Here is a 15,982-nt window from a genome sequence, read left to right as displayed (position 1 = left end):
TTGTCATGGATTTTTGCAGTCTAGGTTGCCTCCCCACCATGTCTCACTGACAGTTTGTTCCATTTCATTGATCCCTGTGTGGAGTGCATCACTTCACACATTGCTGATGTACCTCTGTTCATTCCATGTCAGGCATTCTATATTCACTGCTTCAGTACTTGTTTTATAAGTAGAATTGGGAGAAAAAAAATCCCACAACAGATTTTCAATAATTTACAATGGCAGAAGACTAAGGTGTACACTGTCATAATTAGATTAACGTAAACTGCTTTACATATACAGGCAGTCCCCGGGTTACGTACAAGATAGGGACTGTAGGTTTGTTCTTAAGTTGAATTTGTATGTAAGTCGGAACTGGTACATATTGGAGGGGAAACTCTAGCCAAACATTTTTTTTAGTTTTGGATAGCATAGGGAAAGGTTAACTCCCCTCTAATGTTTGTTTTGCTGTCTGTTCCCCTGTTCAGAAGATTTCACATCTATTTCTGTCCCTGTGACAAACTCAGGACTAAAGGAGTAACTCATCAAATACCAAACAGCTCTGCACCATGCTTTGAGCTAATAGCTTTATTTCCACACACCACCCAGGGTTCTAGGAGGAGGGTCCTTTTTTTGCTAACACAATGAGGCCAGCACTTTGTTTGTTTTGGTGGAGTCTTTGTTTGCCCAGGGAGCCCAGCATGTATAGGGGGAGGAGGGGCAGAGAGGCTGCTTTTGTCTGCTGTTCGGCAGCCTGTTGCTCAGGGGAGGGGGCAGCCTGTTGCTGGCAGGGGAGTGGGGGGGGCAGCGGGCGTCGGGAGGCACTTTTCCTCTGCCCGGCAGCTCTGCGGGACCCCAGTCGGAGCCGGCCCGAGGAGAAGGAGGATCCTAGGACCCAGGTGAGCAAGCCCCGGGAATGCTGCTGCGCATGTGCGGGAGTTGCCTCACCCCGTTCGTATCTAGGGATCCGACGTAAGTCGGATCCACGTAAGTCGGGGACTGCCTGTACTTAACTATGTAGTGTAGACCAGTGACTATACATTGATTATGGCCTTATTTTTTCTTGTCATTTTTGCTGCTACAAGCCCCTACTATCCTTATCCGCAGAACAGGATTCTTGTGGAACTTACTAAATAAATAAACGATCATTATGAAAATATCAACAAAGTTGTGGGTCAGTGAAAAGAGCACAAACGGTATGGCTGAATCATTCATTTAATTTTGTCTCCACCCTAAAATGAGTAGATAGCATACATGTTATGCCAAAAATAAGCATAAATTAGCTGCATCAAAAAAACCCCAAACAACCATTACATACTTTTCTGTAACTGTTGTTCTTTGAGATATGTTGTTTATTCCAATAAGGTGACTCTCAAGCCCAAGTCTAAAAGGTGGGATTGGTGTTCTTCACTGATTGAAACGCTGCATGTCCAATCTGGAGGCTGCTACATGATTGCATTGTGCATAGCAATGATATGTATTGATAACCATGTTACAGCTCTACAGATATCTTGAGTGGGGATGTGAGCCAGAAATGCTGTGGAGGATGGTTGGGCCCTGGTCAAATATGTTGGCAGTGAAGTATGCCAGTGAGACCATAACACTCTTGGATACAGGAAACTATCCATGACAGAATATGTTGAGAGGAAACTGACTGTCCTCTCATTCTATCTGCAACTGCCACAAACAATTACAGTGACTTCCTAAAAGACTTCGTTCTATCAATATAAAAACCCAGCACTCTGGGCACATCAACAGAGTGGAGGCTCTGTTCTTTAGCATTTGAGCGCAGTTTAGGATAAAACAGGTAAAAATATGTCCTGACTCTCATGGAAACTGGAGACCACCTTTGGTAGAAATGCTGGACTTGGGCAGAGCTGTACTTTGTCTTTATAAAAACTGTGAAAGGTGGCTCCAGTGTGAGGGTCCTTATCACTACCAGAAATACCACCTTAAAAGAAAGGTAGAGAAGGGAATTTGTGCTGCTTAAGTAGTCCAATATGATAGAGATAGGCACCATTGTTGTTGCAACAAAATGCTGAGCTGACCAAATGGAGAATCTTTTTCACTTGGCAAGGTATGTGGCTGTCAATAAGGACTTCCTAGTGCCAAGAAAGACCTGCCTGACCTGTTTTGAACAAGAGAGGTTGGCTGAGTTCAGCCTAGGGATGTTAAGTAGCGATTAATTTGTAAGTTGAGTAGTCGATGGAATTTCCATCGACTACTCGATAAGCACTTCCACATTCTGCCTTTGAAATGTGCAAGAGCCCCAATGGGGGCTTTTGTCCATTTTGAAGTTGGAAAATGGCATGGAACCCCGGGGCCAGTGGGAAGTCCTGCTGACTCCAGGCTCCACGGTGGTGCTTCTGCTTTGAAATGCGCAAGAGTCCCTGGTGGCGCTCTTGTGCATTTCAAAGCAGAAACACCGCATGGAGACTGGGATCGATGGGGGACTCAGAGTCCTGTGCTGGCCCCAGGCTCTATGCTGGGTTTCCTCTGTGAAATGCCCCCACTGGGGACTTTTGTACATTTCAAAGCTGGCATGCCGAGCCACTGGAGTCCCCCCCTGATCCCCGGCTCCATCTGGCATTGCTGCATGCAGCCTGGGGTCAGCTGGGGAGTCCCCAGCTAATCCTCGCTCCACGCGGTGCTGCTGCTTTGAAATGCCACGAGGAGCCTGATGCCAGGCTCCCCGCAGCATTCAAAGCGGCAGCGCTGCATGGAGCAGCTGCCCTGGGCTCCGGGTGGCACTGCTTGCTCTTCTCTCCACCTTGCTGTCTCTTATCTTAGAGACAGCAAGGGGGGGATGACCAGTCGAATATCCAGTCAACTATTTGATAAACATTTGCTTATTGGATAGTCAACTAGTCCTTCAAATCCCTAGTTTAGCCATGGATCTTCCATGCCGTAAGGTGGAATGACTGCAGGTCTGGCTGGTGAAGGCCGTGGTCTTGTCAGAAGGTCCATGTAAAGGGGTAGGATTATTGCAGTCTGTATGGGCATGTCCTGAAGCGACATGTACCAATGCTGGTGAGCCCAGGGAAGTACAATCAGAATCACATGGGCTCAATCCCTCCTGATCTTGAGGAAGATGTGGTGAAAGAGTGAAAAGGGCAGGAAGGCGTACTGGAGAAATGTTCACAATAAGAGGAACACATCTACTGTCAAACTGGGACTATGATTCTGAAAAGAGCAGAACTGCTGGAGCTTCCTGTTGTGACTAAAGAGGTCTATCTGGGGATAGCCCCAGCACTGGAAAATTAAGTTGTAGACACCTGGGTGGAGAGACTACTTGTGGCCCCAAAATGACCTGCTGAGGTAATTGGCTAGTTAGATCTGCGCACCTGGGTGATATGAGGCTTGAAGCAGGATTGAGTGCTCCATATAAAGTCCCAGAGAAGCAGGGCTTCCCTACACAAGGGACAGGAATGTGCACCCCCCATTTATTGATATAGAACATCAGTCATATTGTCTGTCATTACCAACATGCAATCTCCTGAGAGGTATGATTGGAAATCCTGACAAGTCAGGCAAACTGCATGAAGCTCCCTGATGTAGATGTGCAGGGCCATATCCTCTGGAGACCACAAGCCCTGGGTTTGGAGGTCTCCCAGATGGGTGCCTCAACCCAGATCTGATGCGTCTGTTACTAGCGATGGTGGTGGTGTCACTAAGGGAACCCGAGTAGATCTGCTGGTTCAACCACCATGTTAGCAAATCAAGAACCTGGTAAGGCAGGGTCACTAACATGTCTAAAGTGTCCCTGGCTGGACAATACACTGTTGTGAGCCATGACTGCAGTGGCCTGAATCTAAACCACAAGGACAAGCAGCTCCCCTCCAAGAACAAAATTACTTTGAGAATTTTTAATTTTCTGAGCTCTAGCATTTTTAAAACAAGTTGCTGTGGACACTACTGAATTGTGACTCACTTCCACAGGAACTAAAGAGGAACTGGCACAGTTGGTGCTGCATTGCTTTATCTGCCCCCGGTAGGGAAGCTGTGAGGCTATGGAGGATGCATGTACGCTCCAATGGACAACACTGACAAAACATTTTTTGGACTTATGGCATGAGTTCATACTTACTAGAAGAGCGTATCTGCAGAAGTCTAATTAAAAGTAAATACAAATCAATGAAAATTAGTCCTGCAGGATATTAGTTTGAAGACTTCAGAACTGTTTATCAACCTGTACATCAATTTGAATATAATACTTTATGTGAAGTCTAATAATATTACCCAACTTCTCTTAGGAAAAAGTTTACTTGAACATTCTTTATCTAAAAATACTACCATAAGTACCAACAGATTCCCAGTTGGTTTGAATTTTCTTCCCTAAAAAAAGAATAGATTTTATTTGTGAAATAAAATGATTTTTGGTTTTGAGCCAATCTAAAATAAAAGTCTTACACATTCATTAGACTTTCACTGTATAAAAATGTACAGTGGTTTTATTGACATGTACATTCCATTATGTTTACAGCTGCAAGATATGAGGCACACTCAGTATTGCACTTCATTAAAATTTCAGGCTCAAACATAACCCAGAAGTTTAAATGAATCTGCTGTTGTAATTTAATAATTCTTATACAGGACAAACATTGATATTCTTTATATACAGTGTGATAACTTGTTACATTTATGCCTTCCTAACACAATTTTTTGTAACAGTCTAGGAAATAAACGAGAATATTCCTCTTTCCCACCCCCACCCGTGATGCAGTTACAATTGTACAGGATTACAAAAAGTCAGTATACAATAATCAGTTGTTTTTTCTTCGTTTGAAAGCCAGCATCATTCATAGTCCACAGACACAGAGATCCTTTAATAGCAATTACTTATTTGTAAATGTTCAATGCTTCATAGCCGATGACTGTAATGGCCACATGCAAACACCTCACAATTTTTGATGTCTTGGTTCAAAAAATATCAATTTCTCACAGCATGGACATAGTATTTGGCATCCTTCTTGCACTGTAAATTGTTCCTTTTTCCTGGGTTATGAAATGGTCCCATCCTCATCCTGACTGTACTTATTCTGTTTAGGACACTTATGGGATGAGGACAACTGTTTTGCTCTGGTAAAAAAATTATAGTCTAAAAAGTGTGAGCATTTCTGCAAACCCCACATCCCAGAGCAAATTCCTCACCAGTGGGTGGATGTACAACATGAAGTGGACACTCTGTTCCTTCAAGTTGTTTGCCTTTGGGACCTGCATGCAGCATAAAGAGAAAAAGACATTTTCAAAACTTCCAAATCTTATGTAAATATAAATGCACAAGTATTGAAAAACACAGTATTAAACAGATTAATCAGTTTGTTTGAATTCAAGGACACTGATAAAAAGATTTGTGAAAAATATTGCCAGTATAGGAAAAAGTAGCAATGGTCCACTTTCACATGAGCAGTTTCTATCAGGCATTTTACAATTAGAACCTTTACAGGACAAAGAGTGAATAATTGTGAGCATTTTGATAAAGCCTAATGAAAAGGGACAGAACTGTTGACTTCTACAAGACTTACAACTTCATGTCAAGGATTAAACAAAAAATTGAAGAAAAAACAAGGCTATTAAGACTGTTGTCTAGTGACAGTAAACCAAATAAATTTTAGAAAATTTACAGCCAAAATTTTATTACAAAAATTAAAATGTCTTTAAATGGATCTTCAACACAGTCAAAGCCAATGTGAAACACAAGAACCTTTACATGTGAATAACATATACTTGTTATATGAATTTCTACCTGAAGAACAATTTAGGAGTTAGGCCAACAATTACTTCCTCGGTGTACAAGTGAAACATTGAGCAATGTAGTACAAGTAGGTATTTACTTAGATAATTTGAGCAAAAGTAAACTTCTAACACTACACTAAACAATATGTAAAAAGCTATAGGGAGCACATGAGACATAATATTAAAATTGCCAATTCTGGTGAGATCATCAGATCCATGAGCATAAGATGATCCCAAGAACAAAGGGAACAGCACAGTTCAAAGAGCTTTACTTGATAATTGCAGGATAAGCACTAGGGATATCAATATGTAGTTGACTGCATGATTAACTAATTAAGCCTAGGATTATCAATTAATCCTATTGACTACACTCATTCCCCCTCCCCCTTTGCTACAGCTGTATCAGAGGCAGAAAAAGGGGGAGAGCAGGAGCCACTGCCCATGGGGAACTGGCTAAAAAGCTCTCTCTCCACAAGCCCCAGATCCCACAGACCTGCATGCCCCCCCTCATACCCACATTGCTGCCTCTGATAGAAGCACAGCAGCATGGAAGTTGAGAGGGGCAGGTGGGAGCTGGTACATGTGGGAAGCTGGCTTTTAAGCTAGCTCTCCATGCGTGCCAACTTTATGGAGCTGTCTTCCCCCCCCCTACAGCTTCTCTTAGAGGCAGCAGGGCTCAGGCAGGAACCATTGCTTCGAGCGGGGGCGTAGTCTGCTTAAAAGCTGGCTCCCCATGAACATAGGCCTGCCTGCCCACCCATGGGGGGGGGGGAGGGACAGGGGAGGCTGCCGCAGAACAGCCTCTGTCCGCAGGGAGCTTGGGTCCTCCAGACAGGGGCGGCTGCTGCTGCCTTGTGCAGAGGCAGCAGTGTGGGGCGGCAAGCTGGAGCTGATCTCTGTGGAGAGCCAGTTTTTAAACCAGCTCCCCTCACAGACCAGCTCCTACCTGCAATCCCAAGTGGGACCAGGTGCACACTGGCTGTTGCCCCCCTGTGGAGCAGTTACACAATTATTCAATTACACAATATCTAACATCCCTAATAAGTACACAGGTCTGAGAAGATCAAAATGGAGAACCTTCGTTGCTGCCCTACACACCAGCGGGCGTAATAGGCATTAACTTAACTTAACTCTGGGTACATTATTTAATGTTAGGAAGTTTCTTTATTATATCATCATGTGGTACAGCAAACAACTCCAATAGTGTGCTGAGGCAAGTTCCTGAAGAATGGACGTTTCAAAGATATAATGAAATATTGATTTTACTGTAATAATACATCATCTATTTTGGACACCAATATTTCCAGTATGAAATGAATCACAGAACAAAATAATCCAGCCTATGAAGATTACCTAAAATGCTGATTTTAAGATATCACATGATTAATTCTGCTATATTTCTAAAAAATTTGCTCAATCAATTGTAATAGAATAACTGGCTGTAAAATAACTTTTGTGGTAATTTAGACTGCAAAAAACATTACCTGCAGGACAATGTGGAAGTTCTTCTTTAGGGATGCTTGTCATTCTTTGGAAATCATCATGGCAAGCATTGCAAAAATGTGTTGTCCCAAAGCAGAAAAAAACAGCTACTGAGCAGCAGTACCGGCATTTGTATTCTAAGAAATCTGTACCATGTTTGGGACACATCTGCACAGAAAGAAATAAAAAAAGTGCTGATAACATTAGAAACCAAACTGTCACAATTTAAGTAATATATCTATGTTTGAAATTTCTGTTAAAATTAAATACATTTATTTTACTATGAATAAATCTAATTGCTGTCAAATATCTTTAAAAGAAAACAAGTACAAAGCTTGTCTGCTTACCTGTGCCCTTGAAACATCAGAGCACGCACCACAAATAAGCTCTCTTGGATCATAATCATCTCCTTGTCCAGCCTCAGCATCACAACGAGCTTCACCACCAAAGTATGCCTAAATGTTACACACACAAAACGAATGAAGATTAAAACTGAAGTGATTGGGGACTATTTATATTCCTATTATCAAATTCACATGCACGGGGAAGATGATAAAAGTACAATCTCTTTATTAGGTTCTATACATTTAAACCTTTAAAAATAAATACTCCTAAGGGTTTGGCATTCTCTAAAGCATTAGGATTCTCAATCCCCCCTGCAACCCTCAAAATGCCATATTCCATATACATATCTGTAAATGTATGCAAAAGATTGCAGAGCTTGGATCAGGGATTATTTCTGGCCACTTTATAAGTGCATATCAAGAAGGTGAGGGTAAGGATGGTGCTTCTGAAGTGATGCTGGCCCTGAAGGGAAGCTTCTCTTTGCCTTCTACTTTCCCATCTGAGGCATAGTACCCAGATCCAGGGGAGGGGAAAATCCTACCTTAATGGGCTGTGAAGTGCCACTCTCTCTGCCTTGACCTTTTGAGTCAAATACGCAAGGTAGCAGAGAAACTGGCAAGGTAGTAGAGAAAACTCTCCATTTGGGTGGAAAGCAGCAGGGTGGACAGAGATAGAAGAAGTAAGGATTGGGGAATGAGATGCTCCTTCCTTCCCATGCTCGGGCTCCAACCGGGTCCTGGTAGCCAATGCATTTTGCTCCTCTCTGTTTTTGGTTTTATGGCAAAGAGGCACATTGGGCAGCCATAAAACAATCACCAAGCAGCAATGCCAATTCTATGGCATTTCCTCATACACTTAAAGCATACACTGTTTTCAGACTCTGCTATTGATTGGTGAGTGGGAATCCCCATCTTATTACTGTCTTTTCTCCATTTCTCAACCTCCAGGGGAAGGAATGCTACTCAGATAATGGATGTCTTAACACAAAAGCTGCTTCTTTATATTTCTGCATTGCTTGCAATGCACCCTCTGTCAATGCACTGTCAAAGGCAGTGGTTCTCACACTTTTGTACTGGGGGTGACCCCTTTCACATAGCAAGCCTATAACTCCCCCCACATCAAGTGAAAACACTGTTATATATTTAACATCGTTATAAATGCTAGAGGCAAAGCAGGGTTTTGGAGGCTGACTGCTTGTGATCCCAAGGGGTCCCGACCTCCAGTTTGAGAACTCCTGGCCCATGGAGTGCCAGGTGGGAGTTGGTCTGTGAGGGGAGCCAGTTTAAAAAGCCGTTTCCTTTATGGACTGGCTGCCTGTTGCCCCGTGCTGCTGCTTCTGATACACGGTTGGCAGCAGCCCCTGGCCAGGGGGGGGGGGGGGGAGAGAGGGAGGGAGAGGTTGGGGAGGGAGAGTCTGAGCTCCTGGATCCAGCGTGAGCCGGAACTGAGCTGGGCTGCCCACCTGCCTACCTCATAACAACACTTTAAATGCAGTGCCCGAGTGGAGGTAAGTCCTGAACCCATCACAAGCCAGGACAGAGACAGCCTGCTTAAAAAATGTACTGGCGGCGGGGGAAGAGGGAATGCGTGTAGTCTACAGATTTAACCTATAAGCTTTTGCTTATTGGTTAATCGACTACACTGTTACATTCCTAGGGGGAATACTAGTATCCTGGAGTGGATGCAACACAGTATAATATAGGGAAGATGCATGTATGGGAGAGAGTACAGAATGAATTATTAGGTACAAAATGCTGGGGAAAAAACCCAGGAGCAGAAGGTGTGATATGTGGGGCGGGGTTCCTTTATTGGGAGAAGAGTCAAAAACTAAATTGGTTCAGAGTTGTGATAGGGACATGAGCATTGATTAACTGGAAGAGTGGGAACAGAACTGAACAGTATGGATGGAAAGTAGAGTTTTTTAACAAAATAGGATGTCCACATTCTTTAGAGACTGCGCCATTATCTGTTCATCTAAGGCAGGGCTACTCAACTTTGGAAGCCCCAGGGGCCACAATGATATTCACAGTACATACCGAGGGCCGCAACTTAAGTGTGGTTGTATATACATGCAAATATATGCAAATAGCTTCTTTCACACTGACGGCCATGAATACAAAGTAAGGCAAGACTACACGACACAGGCCCCATTAAAGTCAGTTCTGCTGATGTTTATAAAATGCAGTATTTATCCGATTTCCATCCAGATAACAGCACTTTTAATGAGCAATGACAGTCCAGGAATTTAATTACTAAAACGCATCTCAAGAGAAGACCATTATATTTTCTTTTTTGTTTTGGCTCCCACCCACAGGTCATGTGTTGAGCCCTGCATAAACCCAAACTGCATTGTGGGCCACAAACAAAGGGGCCACAGGCCACATGTGGCCTGTGTGTTGAGTAGCTCTGATCTAAGGGCTGAGATTTATGAACCATTTTCTCCATACTGTAGGTTTCACAGGGATGGAGCTATGTCTTTTTCTATACTTTTTTTTCATAGTGCTTTTTGGATTTTACAGTGCAATGCAGCTTTTCCAAGTTTCATAATCTATACACAAAGAGCTGACTTTTTGGCAACATAACATCAACTTCATCTGAACAAGTGCCACTGGTCATACCTTTTTGCATTTGTAGCAAACATAATAAGCATATCTGTTCATGGCATAGCTAGCTGGGTCATTATAAAATCGAACACCGGGTGTTGTGATGGCCTCACTCTTGTGCAGCCCTTCATACTCCAACCTCATTAGCGCTTTCCTCCTCACATCTTCATAGAGTTCTTTGATTGGATCAAGCAAGTCCTTTAATACTGTATGATTAATTTTGTTCTAAAATAAAGAAAAATTGATAAGAAATTTGGAATAGTGCAATACTTTCATTATAACAATAGTAGTTAGGGATGTAAAATTCCATTTAACCAGTTAACTGATTAACCATTAAATGTAACTGGTTAATTGCTTACAAGGTGGTGAGCTGGAGCAGCCCTCCCCATCATGAGTGTGGGTGCTCTGACTGGGCCCATCGCGGGCAAGGGCTGCTCGGCCAGGCTGTAGTGCCCCTGCCTATGGCACATCGTGGCCATCTTGGGTGGGGGCTGCTCTGGCTGAGCTGGTGTGCCCCTGCCCAAGGTGTGCTGCCATGGGCAGAGGCTGTCCAGCCAAGCTGGAGCACCCTCCTGTGCCATACCTGTAGCAGGCTCCACTGGGCTGGAGCAGCCCACTGCCCACATCAGGGTGAAGCTTATCGGTTAAACATTCTCAGCCCTAACAGCAGTTATTTCTATCGTGCTAAAAGGCTACATTGTAATGGATACTGAACAATCATCGAACACAATACAGAATATATTTTTTAAGGAAAGATAGCTACATCAGATGCTTTATGTTTTCAGCTACTGCACTCAAGAGGAACAGGAATACCTTTTTATATCAAATTTGTGAAACTCAGGTCCATCAGCCATAAGGGTCTAAACAACACAGCAGAGGAAAAGTGTAGCCAAGGACAAACCATTTCTCTATTCATGTTCCCTTTTCACTTCTTTATCCACAATAAGGAGAGACTATATTGGATCCATGCCAATGGAAAATCACCCCCTACACAAGCTTCTATTGTGTCTGCAAATACAGAAGGTCAACGCAATGGAAATGCTGAAGACCAATAAATTCATAGAACTTATATTCTAATGTGCCCATTTTTCTAGAAGCGATGGTAATCTCTTTCTTTTAGTAGAGTCATAGCTCTCTTGAACGTAAAGATGCTTTTGGCAGCTTCATAGAGGTGACTTTATAGAGGTGACGTATGCACATGTGCTGTCCATTATCATCCTTCTGTGGTATTGAAAAACAAGTTAAAATGCATCTTGCTAATGGTTGAGCTACTGCAGTCCTGCTACTTGACATAATTTAGGCTAAACTGAGGAAAATGTGAAGTGTAGAGTCTTAAAGTAGTCACTCATTTTTCAATGCCTACATTGCATCCAACTCTTGGATTATTACAAATTGATCAATCCAAGTACTTCTGTATGATTTTCACTTTTTTTTTTTTTTGGAAAACCACGTTTCCAGGCACACTGCCATGAAATTTAAAAAAGGACAGTCCCACACATTAACAGTACTTTCCTTACTTACAGATATATTGGCAATGTTGCTGACTGGCCATGAGCCTCAGAAATCTCCTTTTTGTCAGATAAATAGCCAAGGAAAGCATTATTCATCTTGGAGTAACTTGAGTTCCTAAATGTATTGTCACTGTGTGTAGTGCAGGGGATTTCTATTTGTGCCTGTGTTCCAGGCAGGGCACAGATTTTTTCCTAGTAATGTTTCTCTAAGCATGTGCCCTTGCTCTCCTTGTTCTCATATTCTGCACTGAGTAGATAAAAGGGACTGCTGGACCACCACTATTTTAGTTTCTTCTCTACTGCCAATTCCAGTAGGGGAAAACCAGACAGAGGGTAAGGAGGATGAGTAGAGCACTACACATAGGGACAACACACCCCAAAGAACTCAAGTTACTAGAAAGTGAGTAATGCATCATTCTTCTTTGAGTCATTGTCCCTACATATAATGCTCTTCAGATGATTCAAAAGCAATATCTCTACTGAGGAGGTGAGTGTCTGGAATCCTGTGACACAATGATTGTAGAAATGCTCTTCCCAAAGAAGCATCAGAGGCAGCTGCTTTCACTTGAGCAGAATGTCTAAATAAAATATGTACAGAGCTCTATGTTGCTGCTCTGTAGATATCAGAAGCGGGACATCTCTAAAGGAAGCTATTGCTACTGTCTGAGGTCGTCATGTGTTGTCTTACACTTCTTTCAAGGCGTGTTCTCCAGCATAAAAGGTGTCTCTGGTTATAGTAGTTGTTGGGAGTTAGGAATTACATGATGCCCGCTCACATTTCTTTATATCATAGGAGGATGGAAAAGTTAACTAAAACCCTTCAATAAGCATGATTAAAAAGTCTAGGCTGCTTTCCGGGGGTGTACACAGCCTGTAACCTAGCATGTTGGCATCTGAGATGAAGCCTTCTAAACAGGTTCACACAGGTACTTGCAGTCATATAACCCAACAGAGCTATAAGGAAGGACCATAAGGAGGTCCTTGGGGCTCATCTTGATTTGCTGTATGAGTCGGATAATGGACAGGAAGGGGTTGTCTGGTACGTATATCACAGTGTTCAGCCATGCCCTGAAAAACTGCTGACTAAGTGGGTTCCAGGGTGAACGTCTCAAGGTTCACGTTGAGATCTAGCCTCTCAAACAGGTCTTCACGGATGACAGTTGCTTCTTGTGTTTCCCATGTGATTGTCCCTTTAAAAGCAAATTATACGTATTCCATCTTCTACGTATACGTATACCATCTTCCTTGACAATGAAAGTGAGCACTGCCAACAACATCTTGGTGAACACTCGGGCTGTGTCTAAACTACATCCCTTTTCTCGAAAAAGGAATGTAAATTAGATACTTCGAAACTGCAAATGAAGCCAGGATTTAAATTTCCCGCGCTTCATTTGCATAATGGCAGCCATGGGTTTTTTTCAAAACTGGCTTTTTGAAAGAAAAAACGCTGTTTAGACAGGAATCAATCAAAAATAAAACCCTTTTTTGAAAGATCCTGTACTGCTGAGGAAAAAGCCCTGTTTCAAAAAAATCCATGGCCACCATTATTACTAAATTCCAGTGTGCTTTGATGTGCAACTGTTTGAAATGGCGGTATGTCAAAGCATACTACAGAACTCTCAGCTGTGGGGTCTACACAGACAAGTTGGTACATTGTAGATATAAAGCCTGACTTGCTGCACACTATGTCTCTGAACACACAAGTTCTGGGAATGAAAATGAGCAATATGTAATGTCCATTATAGGTAACATTAAAAAAAATACAGGTAAATACTCTGTGGTCTATACAGTAAACACTTCTTCCTTACCTTGCAAATAGGACATGACATAAACCCAAAAGTTATCCTGGGCCCAAGCCATCTATTTTCTAGTACTCGACGACAGCACTGCAAGTGGAATACATGACTACACTCCAACTTTAAGAAAAAAAAGATGATGTATGAGTAACTACTGTACTGCAAATTCAAAACTTGCATTAGCTACTGTAATGGAACTCAATTATAGGAATGAAATTGCAAATTCATTTATTAATTTAAAATCTTAATATCTGAAAAGCCTTTTTACCCACGAAAAGAAAGAATATTAATTACCTTTAAAATCAGTTAAAAACTGAAACTTCTGCATAACACTAATTACTGTACAAGTTAGCATACAAACTACAGTAACATCAGAAAAATCCTCAGACATGTAATGTATGCCATCTAAAAGATCTATGCATAATGCCCTTTTTTGGAATGCTCTACAAGTTGCTTGTATAGGAAATGGGTACAATTTTAATATGGTATCTTGCATGCAAAGAGTGGTACATAAGGAAGAAAAGGGTAGTGATTTAAAACTCTTAAAATACTTCTATATGAGCTGGATTTTCAGTTACAAATACAATATTCCAAAGAGAGGAAATGTACACACTAAAACTACCCTATTTGAATTCTCAAATAGTATAGCAAGCAGTAGTGCTAGATACACAATCTGATCCTCTGCACAGACATTATATATTCTGTGAAACTTAAATGTATCCCTTCAAATTAAATTGTAAGCTCTTAAAAATTAACAGTATTGTACAGAATTCGTTTTTTAAAACAACAAAGGCAAACCTGGATAGCTGGTGCTGCTGAAAGTGCTTCAGTAAAACAAATCATGCACATGTCATCAGCATCTTGTTTGAGAGTTGTGGCATTCTTATCACAACCATGCAGGCATGGCAAGCAGTGTTCTTCGTTCTTAACACCTCCACAGGGATGACCACAAGGATGAGTCTTGCTACAAGCTACCTTAGCATACTCCTATTTAAAAGAAATTAAATTAGTATTTTTTCCACCAAAGAATAATTCTGTACACTGTACAGTTGCTTTTGAAGTGGTCTTACTATCCACAATGAAAACTCAAGGTAGAGAGCAGACATCAGTATAGCTAGGAATACATCTTGCATGCTCAAACTTGGAAGCAAAATAGATGTTTTAACTGGGCTTTTGAAACCCAAAGAGCAGAACCCTAATCAAACTTTATTTAAAGAAAAATTATTTTTGATCCAACGCATTACAGAACCTTGAATTATTTTTCTCTGTTATTCCTTTTATGCATTTGTTAGCAGTTTTTTAACAGTAAGATTCACTGTTTGCCCCATAGCGTCAGTCACTTTCTCAGAGAGAAGAAACATTTAAAAAATAAGAAAAATGGGAAGAGAAGACCATATAGATTGGCATAGAGACTCAGGGCAAACGTGGTATCCCAAACTAATTTTATTACATTTTTACATATGTAAACGTGGGGGGGGGGGGGGGGGGGAGACTGTGTGGCTTCAGCCATGCTAGAGTACTAGGAAGGGAGGGAGGAGTCAGGATGGCTGAGGGAGGGGCTGCGGGATGCAGAGTGACATGATGACATCACTCTGTCGTCCCACAGGAAAAGTTTTTTAAAAAGAGAGAGAGAGAGAGAGAGAGAGAACTAAACACGGCTAAAGATGATCCAGAGAAATTAAAAAGAAAACAAGTTACCCCACACTCACTTCACTTAACAGCTGGTGCATACCATCCATCAATGAACAACATATTTACAAACTTGGTGCCCAATCCTCCACACCAGGGGTGAGCAATAATTTCTGATGGGAGGCCACTCCAAGAATTTGGAAAGTGGTCAGGGACCATACTCTTCTATGATATTAATGGAGGAGGTGCAGGGTCTGGAATGGAGGTTGGAGTGCAGAAGGGAGAATGGGGTAAAGAACTGGAGTGTAGGACAAGGGGTGGGATCTGGGAGGGAGTTGTGACCTGGGGCAGATGAATGGGGTGCAGGGTCCGGGAGGGGGTATGGGTGCAAGAGAAGATTCTCACCTGGAGGAGGGAATGCAGGGTCTAGGAAGAAGTTTTGATCTGGGGCAGGAGGGCATTCCGGGATTTGAGTTGTGACCGGCTGCAAGATCTTAGAGGGGGATGACACATGGAGGTGGGGTGTATTGAGGGCCTGGGATGGCTTTATGACCTGCGATAGGGATGCAGGATGGGGTGCAGTGGTTTGGATTGTGACCAGGGCAGAGAATTGGGGTGCAGGAGGGTATATAGGGTCTGGGAGGGAGTATGGGTGCAGGAGAGGATTCTGACTTGGCGGAGGGGTGCAGGAGAGAGTGCAGAGTCTTGGAAGCAGTTGTGACCAAGGGCAGGGGTGCAGTGATTTTGGTTGTGACCAGGGATAGGGGATTGGGTGCAGGATCTGAGAGGGGTTTTGTATGTAGAAGTGGGAGGTTTGGATTAATGTGGGGTAGGGGTGCAGGTGGGGGGAGCAGAGTATGGAGGGGGCAGAGAATTTGTATATGGGGGAAAAGAAGGGCAA

At 42.5% G+C, this 15,982-nt stretch overlaps 1 protein-coding gene and 1 long non-coding RNA gene across 23 annotated transcripts in view; one reads left to right on the top strand and one right to left on the bottom strand.

Annotated features, from left to right (window-relative positions):
- The window catches only part of LOC112544699 (uncharacterized), a 49,870-nt gene that overhangs the window by 6,515 nt on the left and 27,373 nt on the right, over positions 1 to 15,982 (top strand). The window contains exon 3 of one of the 6 annotated variants that reach the window (XR_012900606.1): positions 10,931 to 11,055. The exons of 4 other annotated variants lie outside the window; for them this stretch is intronic. This is a non-coding gene — a long non-coding RNA (uncharacterized LOC112544699). Of the gene's footprint in view, positions 1 to 3,918; positions 4,218 to 10,930; positions 11,056 to 15,982 lie in introns of those variants that run through there. One more of the 6 variants, XR_012900604.1, reaches the window with a different exon arrangement.
- MYCBP2 (MYC binding protein 2) overlaps positions 4,397 to 15,982 on the bottom strand; it is a 368,898-nt gene continuing 357,312 nt past the window's right edge. For all 17 annotated transcript variants that reach the window (XM_075918843.1, XM_075918845.1, XM_075918849.1 and 14 more), the window contains 6 exons: positions 14,251 to 14,439; positions 13,465 to 13,572; positions 10,161 to 10,370; positions 7,545 to 7,652; positions 7,200 to 7,365; positions 4,397 to 5,193 (listed from right to left, as the gene is read on the bottom strand). In XM_075918843.1, coding sequence (XP_075774958.1) covers positions 5,078 to 5,193; positions 7,200 to 7,365; positions 7,545 to 7,652; positions 10,161 to 10,370; positions 13,465 to 13,572; positions 14,251 to 14,439 — 897 coding nt within the window. In that variant the 3' untranslated portion in view covers positions 4,397 to 5,077. The remainder of the gene's footprint in view (positions 5,194 to 7,199; positions 7,366 to 7,544; positions 7,653 to 10,160; positions 10,371 to 13,464; positions 13,573 to 14,250; positions 14,440 to 15,982) is intronic.

The sequence above is a fragment of the Pelodiscus sinensis genome, chromosome 1 (assembly GCF_049634645.1).
Source record: "Pelodiscus sinensis isolate JC-2024 chromosome 1, ASM4963464v1, whole genome shotgun sequence".
Taxonomy (NCBI): Eukaryota; Metazoa; Chordata; order Testudines; family Trionychidae; genus Pelodiscus; species Pelodiscus sinensis.
This window is presented reverse-complemented; position numbering and strand designations above follow the sequence as displayed.